Genomic DNA, 26,481 nt, shown 5'->3' with positions numbered 1-26,481 from the left:
TTTATAAGATAAGTGGGCTTTGTGGGCATAAACATGAAAAATAAAAGAGAAGCACATTTTGAAACTTCATCATGGGTCACTTGTATGAACATGAATAGTTTAACATCATTAGAAGATGCAGGCTGTACTATTTATCAGCTAATTTTGGTGTAAAGGAGCATAGCAGGGTCAGTAATTGTGTTAAAGTGTGCTTTGTGCGAAATTGTGTAAATTTCAACTTTAAAAATGTGAAAACTTTATAATCATACTTTATTAATATCTTTACAAAGTGAAACAAAGCAGCATTGGAATTGATTATATACATTTAAAAAACAGCTAATGATAATTTGACCAAAAATTACACCAAACTACAGACATCAAACGTATTACAGTGCAAAGCCGTAAAATAACATGAAAATAATGTGTAATCAGCAAAACTTTGTTCTCAGTTCTCGAAATGTTTGCCAACACTTGTAACTCCTTGCGAACGCAGACCTAAATCATCATGTGAATTGATGGATGATATTCTGCAGCCATAATTTACCAGCCATACGTCTTAGCTGCCAAAGTGACTGAGAGTCGGTCCTGTAAGATGATCTCAAATGCTCTTTAAATTGTTGACTCTCCTTGGCTGTATATGACTGATGAATCCTGCTAAGATAAAACACAAGAAATCTGTATTAGACACTTTTTTCATCAAATGTACACACTGAAAAAAAAACGAACTTTTTGGTGTAGTAATATATATTAGATTAACTCTCATAATTTCTACATAATAATATTAACATTTATTGAGAACTAGATTTTATGTAAAATAATGATAAATACACAATTAATTCATGTAGAAAATGAACTGTGTGGGAATAGTAAGTCGTATTAGATATTTTCTTGTATTTTTTAACAGTTTTATAGTCACTGCACATAGTCGTAATATAATTAAGTAAATTTTAATCAAAAACTTTAGAAGATTCAAGTAAAAAAAATCTTAGTTCATTTAACTTAAGAATATTAAATACATTAAACTAAAAAAATTCAAGTAAAATTTACTTAAATTTATTTGCACATGCTGTAAGGAATACCCACAATCCTTTGTGCCTGAATATTTTTTATTCATTTATTTTCTTATTCACAGAATAAGAACTGATAAGAACTTTAACTACTTAAATATTTGTTAATAAAATGTCATAAAGGTTTAATCTCTTATATTATTGATGTTGTTTTGTTGTACATTATAATTTTGTGAAGTCACCGTTCAGGTGATCAGTGTTTCCTTACATGAACCCTGTTTAGAACATTATATTGTATTTCTCTTACAGTATAGTCAGTCATGAATTTTGTGTTATAATGCCATTTATAACACTTAAAATAACTAAGTCCATAGAACTTTGTTAAAGAAAATAAACAGTAAATACGATTTATTTAATATTTTTAATACAGCAATGCTTCAATTAAAAAAAAACTAACATTACTCAATTAAAAAGTAACATTTACTTAATGCATAAAAAACATATTTTAAAATAAATAATTATTAAGTAGATTTTATTTGATTTTAGTAGGTTAAGTTGTACCTAAAAGAGGCAGTAAATTTTACTTAAAAAAAGTTCGTGCAAATTGTTAAGAGGATTTTTTTACAAGTAAATTTTACAAGTTGTTTTTTTCAGTGCAGGTACCACGAAACACTTTGTGAGCATATATCACCTATATACCATATATTACCAATACACATACAGTACACTTACTTCATAGCACGTTGGTAATATGGTTCAATTCAACATGATCTCACAAAGTTCCGTGGGATAGTCATGGAATTTTGTGCTCATTTTTCCATGGCATTCTCACGGATTGGTTACTCAACTGCTTTTTCCTGTTTTCAAACCATTTTCGCTTCAGTTTATGGTTAGATTTGGTGTTTGCATTAGTATGTCACTTTAACTATTGGTTTATACTATTTTTTCTGATTTATTCTTTTATATTTTCTAAACTTTAAACAATTGTCGCCTGGTGTTGGGGTTAGAGTTGGGTTTGGGTAGGGATGTCATTTTATGTAAATCTAACCCTAAACCGAAGCGAAAATGGTAAGAAAATAGGACAAAACAGTTGAGTAACCAATCCGTGAGAATGCCACGGAAAAAGACAGTCCGTAGTATGGCCACGGAAAAATGCGGAGATCCGTGAGATACCACGGAAAAATGAGCACAAAATTCCGTGACTATGCCACGGAAATTCGTGAGATCAGGTTGGTTCAATTACAATCTTAAAGTTACATTAATTAATGCTAATGCATGTATTCTATGTATTGCTTGTTTTTCCTGTTTTTTAATAATTTATTTATTCCTAAACTGTACACTTTTGTCTTTTATGCGACTGTTTCTACATAAAATAATCCTAGATAATGTAAAGAACATTCTGTGAAATTATAAAACGGTTAGTTCCAATCCTTGATTCTGATTGGTCAATAGGTGTGCTTTATTCCCGATAAAACACTGCTATGACCGCTTCACCCAACGGTTCTATTTAATATCACTGCACCCTTAGCAACACCCTTAGCAACACATAAACATATAATGAGACAAAGTCTGAGAACAGTTTGTTGTTTTTATTTGAGCTTTCATGTTGTTGTTCGCAGTCAGGGACTATTTTTTCTAGCGGAAGGAATGTTTTTATTTATATAACTTCATGAAAGTTGCATTAATATTTTTTTTACTTTAATATTGTGTGGTAACCGTTTTATAAAAGCAATAAGGTACTCGAGGCAAGTGCTGTATCGTAAATAAGTAACGGCTGAAGGGGAAGCATTTTTTCCTGTGAAATTAACAATATAGCAGCAACCCTCCTTTTTTAGTTTAGTGTAAAGATGTGTTATTTTAACACCAAAAGAATTAAAAAGATTTACTACCACGTGCAAAATAAACAAACACATTATTAGTGAAACTGTACCCTCTCCTCGGCGCAGTCATTTATTCTAAATATATTTGAAACTAGTAGAAAAGAAAGCATGCACATTGTTGGCAGTAGCATTTGCTGTCTTCTGTTCTTGTGATAAACACTTTGTGTGAACTGATTATTTTGTATTTTGTAGAAATCTGTAGAGTATGAAACAGTTGGGTGTGTGTGAAGGAATTAAAATATTGAAGTTGTGTCAATATATTTAATCTTTTGTTTAAAAAAGAATTAGGCCTAAGAGAAGTGCCCTTTTTTCACTTGAGCATCTGCCCCCTGTGCAGGTCTCTGTGCAGGTCCCTGCTTGCAACAAAAATATCTACATGCATTGATATTGTCGTACAGGTAGTGATCACCGGCTGTAATGTGTCAGTGTAAATCCTGTAAAAGTAGAGGTGTTTCTAAAAAAAGAACCATATAATATATATAATATATAGTTTGATTGTGTGTGTGGGGGGCCTACAAGAAATTGTGCCCAGAGGCCTCCGAATTCTTAATCCGGGCCTGCATATACTATATATCAAGAATTTGGGTGCTATTTAATGACTATAGATTTACGCCACCAGTCATAAGTTGCATGTGTATGTTTGTAGCAATAGCCAACAATACATTGTATGGTGCAAAATAATTAGGAAATCATTAGGATAATAAGTAAAGATATTTTGTCAATTTCCTACCTATAAGTATATAAAAACATGTATTTATCATTAGTAATGTGTGTTGCTAGGATTAAATTTGGACAAATTTAAAGGCGATTTTCTCATTATTTAGATTTTTTGCATTCTCAGATTCTAGGCCTTGGCCAAATATTGCCCTGTGCTAACAAACCATACATCAACAGAAAGCTTATTTATTCAGCTTTCAGATGGCTTGCAAATCTCAATTTAAAAAAGTTACCCTTATGACTGGTTTTGGAGTACAGGGTCACAAATATACTTGTGCCAAACATTAGAAAATGTACATTATAAATTACAAAATACTTTTTAAATAGATGGCTAAAACTGAATATTGGAGAAAAAAAACTGCCAATAACAGCACAGATTAGAACTCCAGTGAACTCCTTCAATATTCTTTCAAATTCATTTTAGGGTAAACAATCAAGAAGCTTCATGATAAAATGCATCAGTACGATTTTGCAAATGCTAGGCAAAAAAATAGAACATAGTTTTGATATATTTAGGATGCTTTTAGTCACTGCATAATTCCCACAGTCACAATACAATCGAGTTCAATATTATTTCATAATGTGGAAAAAGTATAAATAAAGAATGAGTAAGTGCTTCCAAACTTTTGACCCGTAAGGGAAGAAATCACCACATCTCTTTAAAATGACTGAATGTTGGCCGAGTGGGAACCGCGCACGAGTGAATCTGCATTTGAAAAATCAATTTACTTTAAGGCCTCGATGGAGCAAATCACAGCTAGATCTGTGTCACGGTAATATTTTAAGCAACCAAGGGCCTGACCTTTCATTAGTCTAATGCGAATGTATTTTCAGCTACATTTGAGTCTCAATTTAAAGAATAGGTGGATGGGTATGTTATAAAAATAATCTGCTGGATGACAATATCGTATGCAAAGAATATAACCACAGCAAAATGCAACAATCCAAACAAATAAACAGACTTTTGTCTAAATAATAGTAGCTGTACAGTATTTCATGAGAGCAGGAACAATTTCCTTTACGCCTACAGTTTGTTCAAGTGCACCCGAATAGACGCCTCCACCTCTCTAAACCTCTCAATCATTTCATCAAGAAGACTTCTTTCTTGTTCTTTTTTTTATCTTGTTCTGTCTTCGAAATCTCTTCTATTTGAGGCCATCACATGCTTTCAGTGAGTAAACTGTCACAGCTTTCATTGTATTATTACAGCATTCATTTCCTGACTTTAACAGCATTAGAAAAGAGAGGATGTCAACATGGCTGGCTCTCTGCCTTTACCGCAGGGCCTGAACTACATTACTGTTAAGAAGACACCTGCTTCGCTTGCGTTTTCCTACACTAAAATGGTGCTAAATAGTACTAAATCATATGGGAACCATTTTTAGTGCCACAGATCACCTGTTTAGCACCAATGACTATAGCACCTTATGGTTCAACATACCACAATATGATTACACACAGGTGCTATTTTAGTTAGATTTAATAAATTGAAGTAAGAGACAAATGTTTGTGTTTAGTTGTGTTTATGTGTTCAGTTTTTACCAAATTCACAAAGATTATCTCACCGTGTACAAGGGGTTAGTGAATGTGTCATCTGTGTCCATGTCAGACTGTATCTGTGAAGTATCAGCCTGTGTAACAGATAACCAAGAGTGTCATAATCACAGTCTGATGATCGTGACAATCGTAACCGATTGTCTCAACACAGTTTAAACAACACAGCTCTCTCTCGGTGTTCTCTGTACTTACTTTCTAACTCCTCTGTGTCTTCCTCTCCCACATACAGTTAATCTCCCTGTCACATCTTCACCAGTAAGGCATAACTACTCATGCGTGGGTGTTTCCTTTTATTACAGCACTGCTTTTAAAGGCAGCACTGCATTGATATTTCTCAGAAATCCTAGTAAGGACATTCTTCTAAACTGCTTAACTTATACTATTCATAAACATATGCTGTTATTTAAACCCTACTTACTTCTACCTTAGAGATGTGATTTATAATTTATTTTTTGTTAATGTTACATTTACTTTTGAGCATTTGGCAGATGCTTTTATTCAAAGTGGCTTACAGGTTATATATTTAACCAATATGTGTGATCTTTGTGATGCTATAACTCAATGCCCATTTAGCGACCAACAAAATACTTATTCAGAAGCAAAACACAAGCTTACCTAGAACTTAACACTATTCTCTTACTGACTTGCAAGCTTTCGGGTTTCATTTGTATTTTTTATCTGTGTATTATCTTTGATGGCAGGGCTTTTTATAGGCACATTGTAAAGAGTGAGTATGTGAAAAGGACTTCATGGTCACAATGTTCCCTCTGCTTTCTTTATGACTGAATGGCTAGATTGAAATTTCTTCATACAGCCAAACAAAGGAATAAAATAATGTGTCATATACTGACTGTGACCGTAACCTTGTCAGGCTCAGAGTTGATTGGTGTGGCATCTGCTTTGATAAAGGTTACAGCATCATTCGGCTGTGTCACAGTGCTCATATCAGCGGTATAGATTGGGTTTTCAACACTCTCCTGAAAGATAAAAAAAAATGTGATTACAGTTTGAATATGATGAATGTTTGTTTATTGTTGTATGGAGCAATAAACATGCAACATGGTGCTACTGTCAGTGCCACTGAAAAAAGTCACTGTAGATGTTAAATGTTGTTATATGTTTGCACCAAGCCAGGGTTTTCTGGGAAACCTCACTCAATGACAATAAACCTCACTTTGACTTTTCTATAAAATAAAACCCCAGAAGCTGCTAAGCTCTTAAAAAGTGTGCACGCTCCCTTAGTCTTCTGATGCCAAATGATTTTTGTGTGTTAATGTTTTTCAGTGAACCATTTCAATCCGGATAAAATGTCTGTACACTTTTTCATCCACTAGAGGACAGTAACATACTTTGACATGGCCATTGATGACTGTAGTTGGCACAGCCGTTGGGGCGGCAGGAGAGTCCTGTGTTCCCTCCTCGGTGCTGTATGCTGGGTTCTCAAAACTCCTTCCTGCTACCTCCACTTCAACAGCTGTGCTGGACTCCTGCAAAAAAAGTTTGTATATTAAAAAGCAAACCTAGATCTTCAAACTAAATGAAACATTTAGGTGAAAATGAAAGCCACTGCATAAATATGTATAGACTGTTTCAGCAGTAACAAAATAAACAAACGGCTTTCATGGAACAAACGTAACTTCTGGCAAACTTCCCGAAGAGTCCTTTTAGTTAATTTCTGATAACAAGCTAAAGAAAGTTGATTGCCTTAGTTTAAATCATAGCTAAAGCTACACTGAGTCTAGATTACAGTGAAAACACCACCGTTTTTCAATATTTTACTATGTTCTTACCTCAAATTAGACTAATTAATACATCCCTATCTTTTTTCAATGCGTGCACTTAATCTTTGTACAGCGCGTTGTAAATGTGTTACCAGTTAGCCTAGCCCCATTCATTCCTTAGGATCCAAACAGGGATGAATTTAGAAGCCACCAAAAACTTCCATGTTTTCCCTATTTAAAGACTGTTACATGAGTAGTTACACAAGTAAGTATGGTGCAACAAAATAAAATGTGGCGATTTTTTAAGCGGATTAAAAAGAGAACTATATTGTATGGCGGAAGAGCACTTAGTATGCAGCACTTCGACCAGCTGCCAAACCTCGCTTCACATAGTGGTGATCCATTATCGCCATCTCCCCTCGTCTTTAGGAAACCAAAACATTTGTTTCATTTTCAATGAGCTATATGTTCCAGAGTTCAGTTTAGCAACAGTCCATTAAACAAACAGAGACCGGAAGTTAAGTTCCTTTCAGACACGTAACCGAGACAACGCACGTGCGTCCGATAAAACGTCTATTCAGGGTTCCGACACCTTAGTTAACTTCAAATTTCAAGGACCTTTCAAGGACTTTCCAGGTCCAATACCCTCAAATTCAACGACTAAATGTGGGAACACATTTCAAGTGAGAGCAAGGTTACATTGTGTTACCTTTAAAGATACAATGTTACAGTTCCGTTTCGAGGGAACTTGCACTGCATCACTGCGGTGACACTTTGGGGATGCCTCCAGGGGTAAGTGCGTCTGAATGTTTATATCAAATTCAACCAATGGTGAGGCAAAGACAGACAAAGACAGGGTGATGCGGGAGCCAGGAAATATATCGCTATCTGAAATATTGCCAAAGATGGCATCACAGGGATGCAGGAAGTATGGCAAGGGGGATGCAGCGCCTTGTTCCCTTCGTAGGGAACAACAGTAACATAAGTAACCCAAGACGTTTTCATGTGTCAAACACAACTATGCAAAAAAGCATTTTGGTATGAATCAACATTCGCATACGGAAGATATAAGCATTTAAAGGGAACAGTTTTGCACGTGTGCTTAAAAAGTCTAGAATTTTTATGATATTATCCTACACTACACAGTGAATAATATGGATTTTTTCCAGAAAACTTCTTGCATATAATAGATTCAATCACTTTCAATGACTTGTATCTATGTATACATATTTTCAAAAACTACACAGGGCCTTAAATTTTTTCAAGGATTCACAAACTTTCAAGGATTTCAAGGACAAACACAAACCTCGTTGGTGATGTTATTGTCATTTTCTCTGGATTCAGGTGGGTTGGAGAATTCAGCCCTGAGTGTTAAACAAATGCAACAGTTTAAAACCTGGACCTTTACTGCACATTGTTTTCTTCATGGAGATTTTAATTCAGAACTTCATATTCTCACCAGAAACTGGGCCTTTTGAAGTTTGGCATGCTGACAGGCAGATTGATGTTATGAAGAACATTTATTATTTTTGATTTCTTTTGGGCAGAATATATCAAGCATACGAGTAAAACAACCACAGCCGCAGTCACACCGAGAGCAATAGCAACTGTGGATGAAAAGATAAAAGTAGATATATTAACAGTCATATACATTTATTTTGATAAAAGACACTTTCAAGGTCACTTTGGCTAAAATTCATCAGAGATTTAAACCAGTGACCTCACCACTAAACACCATTTATATGCATTTGGTAGACACTTTTAACTGACTCGCAGTATATTTAATACATTTCTTATCAGTATGGGTGTTCCCTGGAAATCCATGACCTTTGCACCGCAATCTTCTACTAACCGATATACGTAAATACAAACCAGTTGAGCAACAGGAAAATGACACACTAGTGTTTATAGGCAGATTTACATATGAGGACAGCTTGTCGTAATTGTATGATAAATGCACTGCCGAGGTTTAATGGCAGGTGATTGGCTGTTGGCATAGTACCTGAGGCTGACGCTACACCATAAACACTGATTTCGCAGAAATCTCCTTTCCAGTCAGGAGGGCAGCTGTGTGGCGGAAATTAACAGTCAGCATTACCATATCCACACATTTCCACCCATCCATGTAACCTTTGAACCTTTTTGGTTACAACACATGTATCAATATATAATCACAAGCTTACATGCAGAGCGCCTTATCGTCATCAAAATAACAGGTGCCACCATTCACACACTGGCACGGAGGGGGCATGGGGGGTTCAGGCTCAGACGCTAAAAGCCAAGGGCACAAAAAGCACCATTAGTTATTGGCGGGCAAAGACGCTTATATGAAGAACCCAAAAAATGACTGGTGTCAGTAATGTTTAACTAGCTGAAATGAATAAGTTTATGGTCATCATAAAGATCTGCTATAAAGATAACAAATATAAAAGCACCTGCGTCACATTTCGTGCTGCTGCCAGGATAAAAGCTGGTGCCTTCTGGGCAGGCACAGGTGTAGCCTCCCGGCCTCAGTAGGCACAGGTGACTGCATGTTCCCTTACAAGGGTTCTTCACTGTTAAAAGAAGGAACATTATTTTTCTACTAATTTTATGTCAATTATTTTATGTTGTGTTTTACTAAGGTTACTCATGGTTACAGAGTTGTATTTCTGCTGCTGGTAGACGTTGATCTGAGTGAGCCAGGGTCCTGCTGTCAAAAGTTTGGTTTTGTCACCTTTCCCGAATTTGTCCTGTCTGAACACTTCACCTTTCTCCTGTGTGCTCCAGTACACGTGGTCCTCAAACACATCCACGCTGAATGGGTTCCTCACATCTGAGACAGCAGAGTGGTGATATATTTGTTTATAATGTAATCAAGCATCATGATCTTTCTAATGAAGGTTTATCAAGAGAGGTCGGTTAATCTAGTTTTAAAGCCCGAAGAAAAGTGATAATTTGAAATTTTCCCATGATGACACATGCTGATTGAATCAACCAGTTTTCCCAAACCAATCACATCTTTACCTATGAAAACTGCGATGCGTCTGCCTTGTCCATCTGGCATCACAGACTCAATGCGACTCTCCTTCGCATCTGACCAATAGATACGGTCATTGTTAGTGTAGTCAATGGATAAACCTGTAGGCCAACCCAAATTATTGTCCACCAAGACCCTCCTCTCCTGGCCATCCAACCAGGAGGCCTCGATTTGGGGAGTGTCACCATTGTCGCTCCAGTAGAGCATCCTGCATCACAGCATCCAAAAAGTATTTTTTTAAGATCTGCATGTTAACTTTATGTACGCCAACTAACACTGACCACAAACAAATGGGACTCACCCCAGTCGAGGATTAACGGCCACAGAATTCGGTTCACCCAGGTCAGTTTTAATCAGATGCTTTCTGTAACGCCCATCCAACATAGCCACCTCCAGACGTTTGAGCTGAGCATCGGCCCAGTACAGATTCCTGCAAAAAAAACAGGCTTTTCAGTGATTCTCTAAAGTAAAAGTTTACAAATAAAATGCGAATTCTGTCATTGTTTAATCACATTTATGTACAAAAAAATATTGATGACTCTGTAGTGGTGTTTCTTTCTAGTATTTTTGCAACAACTTGAAAGTATCATAAAAGTGTAAGATATTATGAGATGTTATTATATTTACTGAAAATGATTTGCTTTGCTCTCCTTGGCATGTTCATAAAAGCTTGAAAGCATAGTGATTGCATGGTAAAGACGGACCACAACAGTTTTTTCCAGAATTTTTCCAGGATTTATAACAAAGTCAAATGTTTGGGATGATGGGTGAACAAATGAACTATTCATCCAACTATTGTTAAAGGAAAACCACCATGTACCATTTCGACAACAGAAATAACTAAGCTTTCTACCTGCCAACCCAATCCACCGCAATCCCATAAGGCTTTGTGATGTACTTGATGTCCAGGTTGACGGCAGCAGCGATGTTATTACTGTGATCGTCCACAGCTGGCAGATAAGCTCTTTTAATAGCACCAGGCACCGCACCCTTCCCTTCTACAGTAAAATACACCACACTGACACGCAGAGAAAGATACCGCATTAGGCACATTATTTGAAAGTGATCTTGCTGTGTACAGTATATGATGTTTTATAATTTATTATCAATTTATAGAGAGCACACACTGAGTCCAGTGTTGTTATGGTCCCAGTCGTAGTCCAGGGCCACAATGCGTTCCTCTTCTTGCAAGAAATCATGATACTCTTCTGTCTGGAGGTTGAAGCGGCGGATGCGGATGTTCTCTGGCAACAAAAGCAGGGGTCCGGGACCTAAGAGACAGGAGGAGAAGGAATATGAACCAAAAAAAGTATGTTTTTGAGGAAAATTTAAGCTTGTTCGGATTCTTAAAAAAACAAGAATTATGGGAACAATAGATATAGTTTTTTTTATCTGTCATGAAAGTCATATAAATTTGGAAAGACATGAGGGTGAACAAATCATAACAAAATTTTAATTTTAATTATTCTTTATGACTTTAATTAATTTTTTTTTTATTTACATTATTTTTTGTTCTTACCTTCAGCCTCACATTGATTGCCTGAACCCACTTTCCTGTAGCCCTGAGCACATTCACAGTCATAACTGCCTTTAATGTTCTTGCAGACCTGTGGACATGTGTCATACTCTAAACACTCATCTATATCTGCAGAGAGAAAAAGACCACAGGAAGTGTGTCAGCTGTGTATTAACACAATATATAACAAGTTAGATGTGAAGTACACAAAATTAATATCTTATGTAAAGAAAATTGTTTTCTTTTCTGTAAAGGGGGCCGCACACCGGACGCGCAGCTCAGCGCCGCATCGAGTCGCGTCTAGGACAAATCGCGGTGCGGACAGGTGCCACCTGTTGGCGCCGGTGTGCGTACACTCATAGAAAACAATGTGTTCGATTTTTTAAGAACGGCGCGGTGCTGCGCATCCGGTGTGCGACCCCCTTAATAGTACATCAGTGTTCATAAAGTAGCAAACAGGATACAGAATTGTTTTATATTGTAGGTGATGCATATAACCTCACATATAAAAATTTAAATTTAATGTATATGCATATTTAAATTTAGAAATTAATAAGTTCATACAAGGAAGAATAAAAAGCTATTTCCCAGAATTCTTATATTTACCTTTTAAATAGTGTGAAACAACAGAATAGCTATCAGGCAGTAGTTCAATTACCCTTCAAATTGCGCAAATTGAAAATGCAAACACAAATAGATACAAGGCAATTTCGCGTAAAGTCCCATATATAATTAAAAAAAAAAGAATATACATAACACGTTTTTGATGACATTTCCGCATGTAGTCTGGTTTTTGGAATGACTTATCGAGAGACAATATAATTATGTTTTAGTCGCATCTGTTAATTGAACGTCAAAAAAGTTTTTGTCGACATTTAGAAATGGAAATGAAGCTCATGTCTGTTTTCATTTGTTATTGTATTAGACTAACAAAATGTTACTCTTATGTATTAATCTACTATTATACACATTTTCCATTTCAAGTTCAAATTGACAATGCTGTATGTGGGGCATGGTCACATAAATTCAAATTCTGAGCTCAATTCTGAATTTTGCGAGGTGTTGTACCATTGCAGCGGAAGGTGTTGTCTGGATCCACTGCGTATCCTGGTCTACAAGTACAGATGAATCCGGTGCCATTTAGGTTTGTACACTCATGTTGGCATAACTTCTCATCACAGGTACGGTCGTGACCGAAATCTGAAAATGATATAAATGATTAACAATCTGAAAGATAAAATAAATGTAGTTCTCAGCCTTTCATTAGGTATACAGTACGACCAAATATCCTTAACAAATAATCGTATATCGACTTACTGCATCCCAGTTCATCAGTAAGGTCTCCACAGTTGTTGTTGTGGTCACAGACGTAGGGCAGAGCCACACAGTAGCCATTGGTGCATTTAAACTCATTGGGCGTGCAGGGAGCGAGGGTGGGCTGTTGACCTGATTGTTAACACATTCACATTCATACCGCATTTTGTAGGCACTATGGTAAGTCACAGAACTGTTTAAGAGTGAATTATGGGTGAATCTCTTACAGAGGTCCTCTTTTTCGTCACTTCCATCTCCACAGTCGTCTTTCTTGTTGCACTTGAGGCTACTATAAATGCAGTAGCCATTGTCACAGCGGAACTTGCCCGGCGATTCACATGTGATGTTCCCTGATCAAAAAACAGCTGTGCATTCATACACATGCAGTAATAACATTTAAAGTTTCATTGACCAGCAATGATGGTCTTTTCAAAAGTATAAGAACTTCCAAATTTAGTTTTAAAACGTAATGACTAATAGTGTCTTACAGCAGAGGCTGAGTTGCTCATCTGAACCGTCTCCACAATCGTTGAAGCCATCACACACCCAGTTTTGGTTCACGCACACTTTGTTGTTACACTGGAACTGGTATATTGGACACCAGCGTCCTCCAGGATAGCGGGTAGCTGTTGGTGAATCAGAAAATCTGGAATAAATTAAATGCTGCCAGTGTATAACTATTATCAGACCGGCCCAGCGGGAAAAGTCCTATCGCTTCCGATTGCCACTCCGTTACTGGCTGCCAGTATTTTCAATAATATTTTTACATTGGTTGATATAGCACACTCACGGCATGTGGACTCATCAGAGAAGTCTAAGCAGTCTGGACGGCCATCACATTTAAGAGCTTCTGGAATACAATGTCCCGAGGTACACTGGAATGTCCCAGGACGACACGTAAACAGATCTATAATGAAAAGAAATACATGGAATACATAAAAATGCTAAGATCTTTTCTAAAAACGCAACAATCTCCATTTGATTTCCATGACTGAAGCAATAAGACCAGCGACATTGAGAAAGTCAAATATGTGTTTGCATGCTTTAATTTCAAGTTAACGTACCGCAGTCCCGCTCATCTGAATTGTCCCCGCAGTTATTTTCATGATCACAAACCCAGGCACCTGGTATGCACTGCTGGTTGTCACAGCGGTACTCGCTTTCAGAGCAGGGTCTGGGTTCTGTAGGTAACAAAGACACTGCTAAATACATCTCACTTGACGATGAAGAGAGCTTTAGCCATTTTGGATGTTTAATTCTGTAACCTACCACAGTTTCTCTCATCAGATCCATCTCCGCAGTCATTGTTTCCATCACAACGCCAGCGAATGGGCACACAGCGATGATTATCACAGCGGAAATCACCCAGAGGGTCACAGGTAAGCTCATCTGGGAGAGAAAAATGTCTGTGTTACTTGATCAGTGCTCAAAGTAAAATAAAAAGCTACCTTTTATGAGATTCATTAAAGGGGAAATTTGCTATGCAGCACCTGTATGTGTTGGATTTTTGCATAACCACTTATGGTTTACCAGCTAAACCAGAACAAACCTGTCTTTACTAGATAATAATATTAGCATGCTTGGTTAAAGTCAGGCTTTAATTTTTGTCAATTTATAAGAACCTATGGTGTATTTTTTAGGCAAAACCTATAAACAAAGTTGCATTTTAGCACTTCTGGCTCCCTCGTCCCGAAGTTAATGTGTTTTTTTAATAGGGTTTTGGTTATATTACTTAAATGAGATCTTGGGTTAACACAGGGCCGGCGTCAAGTGGGGGCATTCGCGGGCCGTGTCCCCCCAAACAGGTTGCTGTGCCCCCCTACACAGTTTTTTATTAATTTAATATATATCAAGAATAATTAAAATAAATTAAACATTAAACATTGAAGGTTTCATGACTTTTAATGTAATCAAATGAGGAAAATATAATTGATATATGTTTTAAATTAAAATAGACCAGTTTCTCTGATTGGTTGTATTGCAGCATTTCGCGGCATTTTTTGGAAATATGGATATTAGAACATTTAGAACAAACCAGCACCGCCTGCTCCATCTGACTTCATGCAAACACTGATTGGCTCAAGCTCTGAGATTAGAGGTCGAGGCGGAATTTTCATATCTACAGGACACTGTTTTAGCTTTTTTAAAGGTAAGTTGGCGTTGTTTTTAATTTACGTAAGCCTAAATGTAAAGTGTGGCTATAGACCGTTAACAGCATTGCGACGTGATTATGGTAATATACTGATTAGTTTGTGATCTTCTGCACTTTATACGGGAAATGAGCTGACAGTCTGTACGTTACCAGTTGAATAAGTGTGCTTGCACTGTATTTGTTGTTTTATGTCTTGTTTTTGCAAGTTATTGTTGCTGATTGCGTGCCCCCCGTTGGAAGTCGCGTGGCCCCCCTGTTAGTTATGGTCTGGCGCCAGCTCTGGGTTAACATAAACCAAAATATTTTACGCTTTATTCACAACATAAAACACATCAGTAATACCCCCACTCGTGACTTTAGAAGCCTTAGGGGGCGTGCACACCAAAGCTTTTACGCCCGCTGCCGGCACATGTTTTTAATTGATTCCAATGGAAACTCTGCGTTTTACAAATAAGCCAGCAGCTAGAGTTTTTTTTTCGAAGTATCACAGCTACCAAAGCGCTCGGATGAAAAACAGCTGGCATTCGGCATCCTCAAGGCGTTTTCAGCCGCGTTTAAAAGTTTTGGTGTGTCCAGCCCCTTAGTGGCTGATCACACCAAAAGCGTTTATGGCAGTTGCAGGCGCCTTTTTTGAATGATACTCTATGGGCAGGGAGCGTTTTGCGCGCTGTTTATGCGCGCCAAACGCCTTGCGGTTTTTGCAGCCAGCCGCAGCACGCGCTTTTGAAGGAGCCCTGAGAGCGGAGAAGAGCCCGACGTCATTCGCTTCTTTCCATTATCGAATCAAATGAGGGGAGAGGTGGGCCTTACGTTGTGGTGAGGGAAGTTTAGAGTTGCTTTGAAGACCGGACTCCACTCGCTCACTCTCTCCTGTTTTTGTGCACCTCTCACCATCAAACAAGGTCAGAGCAAGCGTCCTCTTTTTAAAGTTTCTGCTAATATGACAGTTAACAGCAAAAGAGCGCTCACGCTTCAATATTTGATTGACAAGACAGCTGACTCGGTGGTTGCTTAGCAATATAAAAAGTTGCGTCGCACTGCTCTTTTTTAAAAAACAACGCAACATGGTTGCAATTCCCAACAAACATTTTAAATGTGTTTAATAAAGTCTAAAAAGCTGTCGGAAGCTTAGTGATGACGTTGATGTAGTTCTCTTGTAGCCTAAGGTTAGCTTTTTATTTCTAGTAAATGCATTTAGACTCCTTCTATGTTAATTGGTCAAGATTATCTTGTTGGTCTTGTAAACTTTTATTAAACACAATAAATGATCTATGGGGAAAATGAATGGGCTTTTTGGCGAAGAAACCAGTGTCCAGCTAACTTCCGTGTTGACCTACAGAAATATGTCATCACTGCGGCACCCTATTGTAAAACAACAGAGCTAGATTGTATCTTATAGAAGTGCGTTTGTTTTTTGTCAATCCCTAATGTGAATCCTGTAAATCACAGCATTATATGGTACTTACGGCAGCCCTGCTCATCACTGTTGTCTATGCAGTCATTGGTGCCGTCACACACAGCCCACTGAGGTATACAGCGATAGTTCGTCTTGCAGGAGAACTCTGTATCGGCATCACACTTATGATCTGGGCCCACTATGAATAAGATGAAGGACGACGAAATACATTTTTAAGATATAAACTAGGTGTAAAAGGCATAATCCAAAAATAAATTCTGAAATTCTTTGGAATCAAACCCAAGACCTTTGACTTCTCAACTCAATGCTCTACCAACTGAGCTATAGGAATACTCACTACATTCATCATGTGGCTCATCAGAGTTGTCACCGCAGTCGTCCTGCGCATCGCACACATAGCTTGGGGGTATGCAGCGTCCGTTTTTGCACTGGAACTCCCCGGGTTTGCAGGTCTTCACCGCGCAGCTCTCTGGTTCCTCATCGCTGCCATCAGTGCAGTCCTGCACACCATCACAGTGCCAGGATATAGGGATGCAGCGTTTATTTTTACACTGGAATTGATTATCAGTGCAACGATGGTCACCTGGTGTACAAAGAAGGTATGGATGATTAAAAAATGCAAAGGAAAATTTCCACAGACAACAGGATAAGTTTGTGCCGATCTAGGAAACAGGTGCTTTTTTAGCTTGATCAGATGATTTTGTGATTTGATGCATAAATCCCAGGTTATAACAAACTGACATTGTTACACATTAAGTCAACTAAAATCGAAATGTACAAGACTAGATGCTAAACACGTTTACTTTTAACTTTTATTTGGTCTAAAAATTACAAATGAATGCATTTTTCGCTGTTGAGATGTCTAGTGTTGCATACTGCAAAGTGCGGCGTCTTCATCAGATCCATCAGCGCAGTCCATGTGGCCATCACACAGGAAGAATGGGTAGGTGCAGTTCCCATCCTGACACTGGAAGCGTCCGATCGGGCAGTAACGTGGAGGACAGGTCTGAGGCTCATCAGAGCCGTCCCCACAGTCTGACTGACCATCACACTTCCACCATATGGGAATACACCTGGAGATCAAAAGATGAAAAAAATATTAAGAAAACAAATGGCAGACGGATATCAACCTTTTAAACCGACAGGTGAACGTACTTCTCATTGTCACCACAGCGGAACTGAGTGCTGGAGCAGTCGGCCACACACTGGATCTTAAAGCCAATAGACAGTCCGATAAAATGATCTGGACATTCGCATCTGGCAGATGTGCCACCCGGCCCAATCAGACACAGGTGGCTACAGGTCAGGTCATGACCATTGCAGGGATTCTCACCTAAAAAAACATTGATGCTGCTGTATAATAACATTTATCTAAAGCAACTTAAAACAATTAACGTATAGATTTCATTTTCCCCGTGATTCGAACCTACAGTATGAACTTGGCATTGAAATCAATAAGCACTAATATAGATAACTGTGACATGAATGATAACAGGGTTGATGCACAAAACTGATGCATTTGTACACATTTATCAAATAAAATTCTCACTGCGTGGCTGTCTGTAAGGATGGTAGATGTGGATGTCATTAGGGCGGTGTGTGTTGTTGCCCATGACAATGCGGTCAGCGCCAGTGTACTTGTGTGCTCTTTCCACAGTATGAGTGTTCCAGTCGGTCCAAAACACTGAGTCCTCAAACAGGGTAACCGCAAAAGCATGAGGCAGAGAGCCAGGTATGGCCCTGTGTCTGTTCTGTCCATCCATATCAGCATAACTATTGAAATCAGAAAATAATCAGAAATGAAAATAGTACCACCAGTGTGCAATAATACCACATGGCCTAAAGTAAGAAACTGAAGTACTGAAAAACTAAACCAAAACTAGAAAAGCCTAAATTATAGTCAAAGTAAAAACGAACTAATACTAAATAGTACTGTAAGAATCTTACTCTAGGAAATTGAGGTGAGCATCAGCGAAGAAGATCTTGTTGGTGGTGTAGTCAATGGTCAGGGCATTCGGCCACGCTAGTTTTGCAGTGATAATGGCAGATGCATTAGTTCCATCCATTCCAGCCCTGCCAATGAAAGGTGTCCGACCCCAGTCTGTCCAATACAACCATCTGACCAGGAACAGGAAGGAGAACATTTGGGAATAAAACTACTGTGTTTAACTCAACAAACAGGTCAAATCTGATTATTTTGCTCACCCGTATTTAGGGTTGACAGCAACAGCACGAGGACTGGCAAAGCAGTATGTAGAGTTGGCATCGACGCAATCTTTGAGGAGTTTCTTCCGGTAACGTCCGTCAAGTTCAGAGACGTGAATGGCTCCAATACTTCCGTCTGCCCAGTAGAGCTTCCTGAAGGAAATGAAACATCAATCCATTAATCCTGAGTGGATTTTATTGATTGAGGCAAACTGTGATTATTATAGAACAGACGTCTTCAACCCTGTTCCTGGTGAGCTACCCTCCTGAAGATTTTAGCTCCAACCCCAATCAAACACAGGTGAACCAGCTAATCAAGGTGTTCAGGGTTGCTTCAAAATAACAGACAGGTGTTGGAACTGGGTTGGAACTGAAGTCTGCAGGACAGTAGCTCACCAGGAGCAGATGGAGATGCCTGTTATAACATATTTAATAAGAATTATAACACATGTAATGTTATCACAGTCTTATTTTTTCATTGCACTGTAAAATATTTTAGGTTGGTTTAACCCATGGTTGTTAAATATTGGACTAATATCAAATTTAAGTGAATTTGTGCATAAAACAATGGAGTAAGCAAAAAAAATCACACACTAAATTCAAGAAAAATTCAAGAAAATTTTGCTTACCCCATTGGCAGATTTTTTGCTTGTTTTATGAACAAAATCACTTAAATTTGTTATTTTTGGTCTTATTTTCTTGGGTCGTTTTGCTCTTTAAGAAAAGCATCTTAATTTAAGAATTTTTAGATATTTCTACTGAAAACAAGACAAAAATACAATTTTTTTTCTTGAAAATAATTTTTTGCATATATACACTGCAAAAAATGACTTTCTTACTTAGTTTGTTTTTAATAGAAATATCAAAAAATTCTTAAATAAAGATGCGTTTTCTTGATGTGCTAAATGACCTACACTGCAAAAGATGATTTTCAAGAAAAAAAATCTTAGTATTTTTGTCTTGTTTTCAGTAAAAATATCTAAAAATTCTTAAATTAAGATGCTTTTTCTTGATGTGCAAAACAACCAAAGAAAATAAGTCTAGTTTTTATAGAACAAATGGGGTGAGAAAAAAAATCTTGAAATAAGTTTTCTTGTTTATTAAACACTTAATTCAAGCTAAATTTTCTCACCCCATTGGCAGATATTTTTGCTCGTTTTAAGCACAAATTTACTCAAATTGTAATTTTTTTAGGCCATTTTGTTATCAAGAAAATACATCTTGGTCTTTTAGATATTTCTACTGAAAACAAGACAAAAATACTAAGTAGGAAAGTGATTTTTTGCAGTGAATGTGACCCTAGACCACAAAACCAGTAATAACTAGCATGGGTATTTTCTAGCAAGTCAACAATACATTGTATGGATCAAAATTATATATTTTTTAGCCAAAAACTATTAGGGTATTATTTAAAGATCATATCATGAAGATATTTTGTACATTTCCTACCGTAAATATAGACGGTTTCATCGGACGCACGTGACACACATCTGGATCCGAACTTTACTTCCGGTTTTGTTTTTTTAATGGTCTCTTGAACAAATTCCTCGTCGAAAATAACAAATGTTTTGGTTTCCTAGGTAATCTATGTGTTGTTTTTTGCTTGTTATATAAATAAACTACGTTTAAAGTACTTTGTTGTTATTTATCATTAGCCGAGTTTACCGGAAGTTACGTGCGGACCGCGACAGCGCCTTGTTTATGTTGTTACTGCTGAAACCGTCTATATCAAAACTTTTATTTTTGTGAGTGGATGAAGCACTAAGGACTTCATTTGGACAACTTTGAAGGCAATTTTCTCAATATTTAATTGTTTTGCACCCTCAGAATCAAATTTTTAATATCGGCCAAAATATTGTCCTATCCTAAAAAACCACACATTAAAAAAATCACATAAACAATTACCCTTATGGTTTTGTGGTCCAGGGTCACACATTTTATTTGAAGTTCTAACCTTCAAAAACATGCATAAAATATGCCATAACCCTTAAGGTTGAGAAAATCTGCTCAAACCTTAAGTTTTGAACATTCAAGAAGTCAAATCACACATACAATTAAGTATGATGATTCAATGCCCCCAATTAACTTACCGGCCAACCCAGTCTACAGCCAGACCCTCTGCTCCAGCCAGGTCATTTTGCATTATGACCTCCCTTCCCGTTCCATCTAAATTCATCCTCTCAATGCGCTGCGTGCCCACATCCAGCCAGTATAGACGTTTCTCATAGGTATCAAAGTCAAGAGCCACAACGTTAGACAGGCCCTGCAGGACCACTGACAATGAAGATCCATCTGCAGTCAGGTTACGGATGTAGTATCGGTTACTGTAGAGGAGGTACGGAGAGATCCCACTGTTCTGCCTGCAGGTGCGACCGTCGGGCTCACGCAGGTATCCCGCAGCACACTTACAGTAGAAGGAGCCCACGGCATTCTCACACACCTGACTGCACACTTCCGGTGTCTCCTTGCATTCATCGATGTCTTCGCAGGCCTTGCCATCTGGCATGAGTTTGTAACCCTCTCTGCAGGAGCAGTAGTAACCTGTCTGAGTGTCTGTGCAGATGTGAGCACACTGGTGCACGGCTGGGTTACTGCACTCATTTATTCCTGTGAGAGGAGAAAGTGTCTTTGTTACGCATATTACATGCACTATTTACATGTACACTTCATTTAGTAGATGCTTTAATCCAAAACGAAATAGAAAAGAGAGAGCATTGACTATTATGTCCTCTTCCTTTACAAAATGGCAATGCCTTTTGCATATAAGAAGTCATGTCTTACCACAGCCCTTCTCATCGCTATTGTCCGAACAATCCTTCTGCTGGTTGCAGACCTTGGAATTGTCAATGCATTCCCCAGATTGACACAAAAATTGTCCAGGTGCACAGGTGGGTGCCGGGCTGCTGCACAGCCCCTCTAGTTCATCAGAGCCGTCCCGACAGTCTACAGCTCCATCGCAAACAAACGCAGACGGGATACACACTCCATTCTGACAGGTGAACTCGCTACTGGAGCAGGTGTCATACACGCAGCCTTTCTCATCGCTGCCGTCCCCGCAGTCATTCACACGGTCACAGCTGATGAGGGAAGATGCACAGTTAATTGATTGTACTGATGTCGAAATGAAGACCCTAATGAAGTACCACGGCGGAGTCCCACAAAAAGTCAGCATGGTATCGAGTACTTTCGAGTTAGCATGTAATGCTACGTTTACACCAACCGCGTTTCAGGCGACAAAATCGCGTCTACCGTGCCTAGTTTGCCGACTGAGCAGTTTGAATGCATTAGAGGCGCGGAAAAAAGCAAGCATTTGATGCGCTTCAGAGGCGAAATCCGCTTCTTGTGGGAGGGGCAAGTGCTATGTGGTTGTCTGTTTGCAGGATGGCTGATGATGATTGTGAATTTATCGAGAGAGTTACCAGTTTGTATTTAGTCACCTTCCTATAGGGGGAAAATAAATGGCGTGGGTCGATAAACTGCAAATGCAAAATGCACAAAAAGCACCATTCGCGCATAGCGGGCTATACACTAAATTCGGTGGAATCGCGTCTACCGCAGACGCGCGTCAACGTGTCTTCACATTGACTTAACATTGAAATCAATCGCACTTGACGCCTCTACCGCGGCTGGTGTAAACGCAGCATTATGGTAACAGCTTATACTTGTGAACAGTTTAGGTTTTTAGGATTAGATTTGAGTGAGGTGCCGCCAATCGAACCAACATAGCAAATGTGACACTAAATGAGATCCTGCTGCTCTTGATAACTTTACTTAATTGTGACCCAGAATGTGAAAGCACACAGCTAAAGTCATTTTTTGTGATATCTATGAACCAAATAAACTTGATATCTTTAATAAAAAAATATGTCAGAAATTGAAATCAATGTTTAGCAAGCCAACTGGGTTTTTGTGCACAATAAAACATGCATAAAATCATTGATATTAGTATTTAAAATAAAACTTTTTTGCAATAAATACACATTAACTTATTCATTATGGATATGATTACTTTAGTGCTCCTTACCTCATAATTAGTCACTGTACCCTGTTTTGTACCTTTACAGGATTAATCAATTTTCTTAAAAAAAATCCAGATAATTTACTCACCACCATGTCATCCAAAATGTTGATGTCTTTCTTTGTTCAGTCGAGAAGAAATTATGTTTTTTGAGGAAAACATTCCAGGATTTTTCTCATTTTAATGGACTTTAATGCACCTCAACACTTAACAGTTTTAATGCAGTTTAAAATTGCAGTTTTAAAGGACTCTAAACAGATAAAACGATTGTCATTTTTGGCAAGAAAAATAAAAAATATGCACTTTTAAACCACAACTTCTCCTTCCTCCAGCTGTGTGACGCACAGGCACGACCTCACGTAATTGCGTAATGACCATTTTAAACAATAAACTGACACAAAGACATTAATTAGTATCATTCGACATACAACAACGTCGGAATGATAGTGATGGCTGCTTTTGAAGCACTGCTTCATGCGGCTTCGAAACTTTTACAAATCTTTTGTTTCGAATCATTGGTTCGGAGCGTGTTTTAAAACTGTCCAAGTCACGTGATTTTAGCATACGAGGCTTCATTACGTCATAACTGTTTGAAACGTTTTGAAAAAGCGATGATTCACCACTAGGGAGAGTTATAAGAAAGTGTAAAATGTTTGGACAGAACTGCTTTTAAACTATTTCGACCAGCAGGTGTCGCCAGCGTGTGTGGTGTTTCGAAAGCTTCAATAACTGAATTAATTTTCAAATAGCTTTGTTTCTCCTATCACTACAGAACGGTCCTCTTTCTCCACACTTGTAAACACTGGGGCATAGTTTTCGCATACGTCATCCGTGACCTCTTGACATGATGACGTTTTACGTGAGGTCGCGCTGGCGCGTCACACGACCAGAAGAAGATGAGAAGTTGTGGTTTAAAAGTGCTTTTTTTTCTTGACAAAAATGGCAACCGTTTCGCTAGATAAAACCCTTATGCCTCGTTTGGGATCGTGTAGAGTCTTTTAAAACGGCAATTCCAAACTGCATCAAAACTGTTACGTGTTAGTGTCCATAAAAGTCCATTAAAATGTTCGACTGAACAAAGAAAGACATCAACATTTTTGATGACATGGTGGTGAGTAAATTATCTGGATTTTTTTTTAAGAAAATGGACTAATGCTTTAAGAATCTATTGTGTACCTTTAGTGGAACAGTTAACTGTTCTGTAAAATTTAACTGGCACAAAATGGGTACACAATAGCTCAAAAGGGTATAAAATTGTACCCTAAAATGTACAACATTTCAATTTCATTGAACCTTGAGGGTACTACCCCAGCGACAGAAAAGGTACAATTTTGTACCTTTTTTCTTACAGTGCAGGGTCACAAATTATTACATTTTATGATGTATACTTGATATGCTACACTGAAGCAAACATTATATATTTGTTTCCATGTGCATTTTCCAACTTCGGCCCACTTCGAAATATTGGGAGTGCTGATGGGACCCCTTGCCCCACCCAATTTGAACATTCCCTGCAATAACAATAAGTGTATGGGTGGAATAGGAGAGACGCACTGAAAAGGCACCAGAATGCAGCGACCATTGGTGCAAGCAAACTCGTTCATGTGGCAGGTGCGATTGGGGCAGTTCTGCAGCTCATCTGCGGCGTCTGCGCAGTCCCTTTCACCATCACATAAAAAGCTCAATGGAACACAACGCGGAAAGCCAGGATACCAAACAGGACATGCGAAATCACCGGGGCTGCAGGTCCTTGTTTCTGATATAATAACACAATACATGCATTGACTTGTAACTGGTAGGTTTCTATTGAAAGAATTTTATTTTTATTTTCAACATGCATTGAAAATGAATTACAGCCCTTACCGCACTGAAGTTCTGGAGCCTCATCGCTGTTGTCTCCACAGTCATTGTTGCCATCACACACTAAAGATCTCTGTATGCAGTGTCCATTTGCACAACTGAACTGCTGTGGGCTGCAAGTCCAAACTGGATAGACTGTGAAAAACACAAAGGTCTTGTGAGAAATTATGGTATTTAAACCATTAAATCAAAAAGTGCATCCATCTATCAAAAACTAAAAATATGGGCTATAAAATATTCAGTCTTTGAATGTTATCCGGGAGGCATTAGTAAGGTATCACACTACAAATTTGAGGTGATCACACACATTTCAAACATGTTTTGAGTAATAGGGTCACAAAACATGTTGGACACTACTTATACATGTATTTTGCACTACAGGGTCAAAGTAAGAGCAGTAGATGGTGTTTCAAGCTCTACCTAAAAGTTGGATTTGATACCTACCACAGGTGGAAGGTTCATCCGTCTTATCCAAACAATCTGGAATGCGATCACACAACCATGACTCAGGAATGCACTTGCCATTGTCACAGCCGAATTCACCAGGAGAGCAAGTCCGGCCAGCTGTTGACCATAAGCAGAGCAGGACATTTCAGCACATATATTATTTGAAAGTTTTAAAGTAAAAGCATTTTGTTTCAAATTTCCAGATTAATACAAAAAATCTGTAGAAAAAAACAGACAACTCCCTTACCACAGAAGAGTGGATTTTCATCACTGTTGTCCCCACAGTTGTTAAACCCATCACACAGATTAGATGGATGGATGCAGATGTTGGTTGTGTCACATTTTATGAAGCCAGATGTGCAAGTTCTGTCCGCTAAAAAATAAAGAACATTGTGCTGTGTTGCCAAAAATCTATTACATATTTAAAGGGGACATTTCACAAGACTTTTTTAAGATGTAAAATAAATCTTTGGTGTCTCCAGAGTACGTATGTGAAGTTCTAGCTCAAAATACCATATAGATAATTTATTATAGCATGTAAAAATTGCTATTTTGTAGGTGTGAGCAAAAATGTGGCATGTCCTTTTAAATGCAAATGAGCTGATATCTGTAAAGTCATGATATAGATGTGAGTGATATCTACACCACTAGTGATACAAACATTGCACAGAAATGTTTCAGGAGCAAAACAGGGCCAGACCTATAAATATTGGATCAATGAATAGTATGTGTGTGAGCTTGGGGTGGAAACTTTTGTTATTGAACAAAAGCAAACGTTTTCAGAACAGCTAGAAAACTGGAACAACTTTCTCAAAACAGCTAAAAATGTAAAGAATGTTGATGTGCACCTTTTGTGATACATTGAAAGTAAAAAACTTTGACTGAAGTCATAGTAAAGATTTTTGCAACTTGTTTCACAGAAGTAAGTTATATGGCCTTGAAACAGCATAAGGGTGAGTAAATGACAATGTTTGAGTAAACTATCCCTTTAAGGAAACCTTGTATAGATTATTGATCAGTGTAGATGTGGATGTCACTCACGGCAGTTAATCTCATCCGTAGTGCTGTTGTCTCTGCAGTCATTGAATCCATCACATACAAACGCAGCATTGATGCAGCGTCCGTTAGCGCAGGTAAACTCTGTGATGGGGTTACAGGTGGGGTAGGGACAGCCATCCTCATCGCTGTTGTCTCCACAGTCATTCATGTAGTCGCACACATAGTACAAAGGCACACAGCCCCCATTATCACAGGTGAATTCAGTATGTGAGCAGGTGTGGAAAGCTGTACAGGCACATAAAAATGTTTATATAGTACAGTACATAAAAAGTTGATTTATTATTGAGATCATTTTATTGTATATAGTTATTATTATAAATAAGATTTTAATGCACTAAAGTCTGCAAGAGATTTTTTGAGTTGCATGAAACTTTTGATGGTTCCAAACAGGGATGCATTTAGAAACCACCAAACACTTCTATTTTTCCATATTTAAAGACTGTTACATGAGTAATTACACGAGTAAGTATGGTGGCACAAAATAAAACTTTTGCTTGGAGCCATAGGAATGAATGGGGCTAGGCTAAATGCTAACACATTCAAAAAGCGCTGTACAAAGATTAAGTGCACGCGTTGAGAAAAATAGGTATGTATTAATTCATCTAAGTTAAGG

General features: G+C 38.0%; 1 protein-coding gene across 5 annotated transcripts in view; it reads right to left on the bottom strand.

Moving 5' to 3' along the window:
• Nucleotides 1-230: 230 nt before the first annotated feature.
• lrp2b (low density lipoprotein receptor-related protein 2b) overlaps nucleotides 231-26,481 on the bottom strand; it is a 57,695-nt gene continuing 31,444 nt past the window's right edge. For 2 of the 5 annotated variants that reach the window (XM_073866771.1, XM_073866775.1), the window contains 36 exons: nucleotides 25,851-26,093; nucleotides 25,057-25,182; nucleotides 24,807-24,926; nucleotides 24,366-24,497; nucleotides 24,057-24,258; nucleotides 21,266-21,561; nucleotides 20,575-21,091; nucleotides 18,485-18,637; nucleotides 18,227-18,397; nucleotides 17,829-18,052; nucleotides 17,435-17,612; nucleotides 17,156-17,352; nucleotides 16,617-16,862; nucleotides 16,329-16,457; nucleotides 13,980-14,099; nucleotides 13,775-13,891; nucleotides 13,501-13,617; nucleotides 13,199-13,336; nucleotides 12,938-13,060; nucleotides 12,714-12,842; nucleotides 12,465-12,596; nucleotides 11,400-11,525; nucleotides 11,011-11,151; nucleotides 10,734-10,902; nucleotides 10,182-10,310; nucleotides 9,868-10,088; nucleotides 9,486-9,676; nucleotides 9,297-9,408; nucleotides 9,045-9,132; nucleotides 8,864-8,928; nucleotides 8,321-8,468; nucleotides 8,168-8,225; nucleotides 6,490-6,627; nucleotides 5,992-6,117; nucleotides 5,149-5,214; nucleotides 231-633 (listed from right to left, as the gene is read on the bottom strand). In XM_073866771.1, coding sequence (XP_073722872.1) covers nucleotides 589-633; nucleotides 5,149-5,214; nucleotides 5,992-6,117; nucleotides 6,490-6,627; nucleotides 8,168-8,225; nucleotides 8,321-8,468; nucleotides 8,864-8,928; nucleotides 9,045-9,132; nucleotides 9,297-9,408; nucleotides 9,486-9,676; nucleotides 9,868-10,088; nucleotides 10,182-10,310; nucleotides 10,734-10,902; nucleotides 11,011-11,151; nucleotides 11,400-11,525; nucleotides 12,465-12,596; nucleotides 12,714-12,842; nucleotides 12,938-13,060; nucleotides 13,199-13,336; nucleotides 13,501-13,617; nucleotides 13,775-13,891; nucleotides 13,980-14,099; nucleotides 16,329-16,457; nucleotides 16,617-16,862; nucleotides 17,156-17,352; nucleotides 17,435-17,612; nucleotides 17,829-18,052; nucleotides 18,227-18,397; nucleotides 18,485-18,637; nucleotides 20,575-21,091; nucleotides 21,266-21,561; nucleotides 24,057-24,258; nucleotides 24,366-24,497; nucleotides 24,807-24,926; nucleotides 25,057-25,182; nucleotides 25,851-26,093 — 5,633 coding nt within the window. In that variant the 3' untranslated portion in view covers nucleotides 231-588. The remainder of the gene's footprint in view (nucleotides 634-5,148; nucleotides 5,215-5,991; nucleotides 6,118-6,489; nucleotides 6,628-8,167; nucleotides 8,226-8,320; nucleotides 8,469-8,863; nucleotides 8,929-9,044; nucleotides 9,133-9,296; nucleotides 9,409-9,485; nucleotides 9,677-9,867; nucleotides 10,089-10,181; nucleotides 10,311-10,733; nucleotides 10,903-11,010; nucleotides 11,152-11,399; nucleotides 11,526-12,464; nucleotides 12,597-12,713; nucleotides 12,843-12,937; nucleotides 13,061-13,198; nucleotides 13,337-13,500; nucleotides 13,618-13,774; nucleotides 13,892-13,979; nucleotides 14,100-16,328; nucleotides 16,458-16,616; nucleotides 16,863-17,155; nucleotides 17,353-17,434; nucleotides 17,613-17,828; nucleotides 18,053-18,226; nucleotides 18,398-18,484; nucleotides 18,638-20,574; nucleotides 21,092-21,265; nucleotides 21,562-24,056; nucleotides 24,259-24,365; nucleotides 24,498-24,806; nucleotides 24,927-25,056; nucleotides 25,183-25,850; nucleotides 26,094-26,481) is intronic. The other 3 variants (XM_073866772.1, XM_073866773.1, XM_073866774.1) reach the window with 3 other exon arrangements.

This window comes from Misgurnus anguillicaudatus, chromosome 4 (assembly GCF_027580225.2).
Source record: "Misgurnus anguillicaudatus chromosome 4, ASM2758022v2, whole genome shotgun sequence".
In the NCBI taxonomy this organism is placed as follows: domain Eukaryota; kingdom Metazoa; phylum Chordata; class Actinopteri; order Cypriniformes; family Cobitidae; genus Misgurnus; species Misgurnus anguillicaudatus.
Note: the sequence above shows the minus strand (reverse complement) of the source record. Positions and strands in the feature narration are given on the sequence as shown.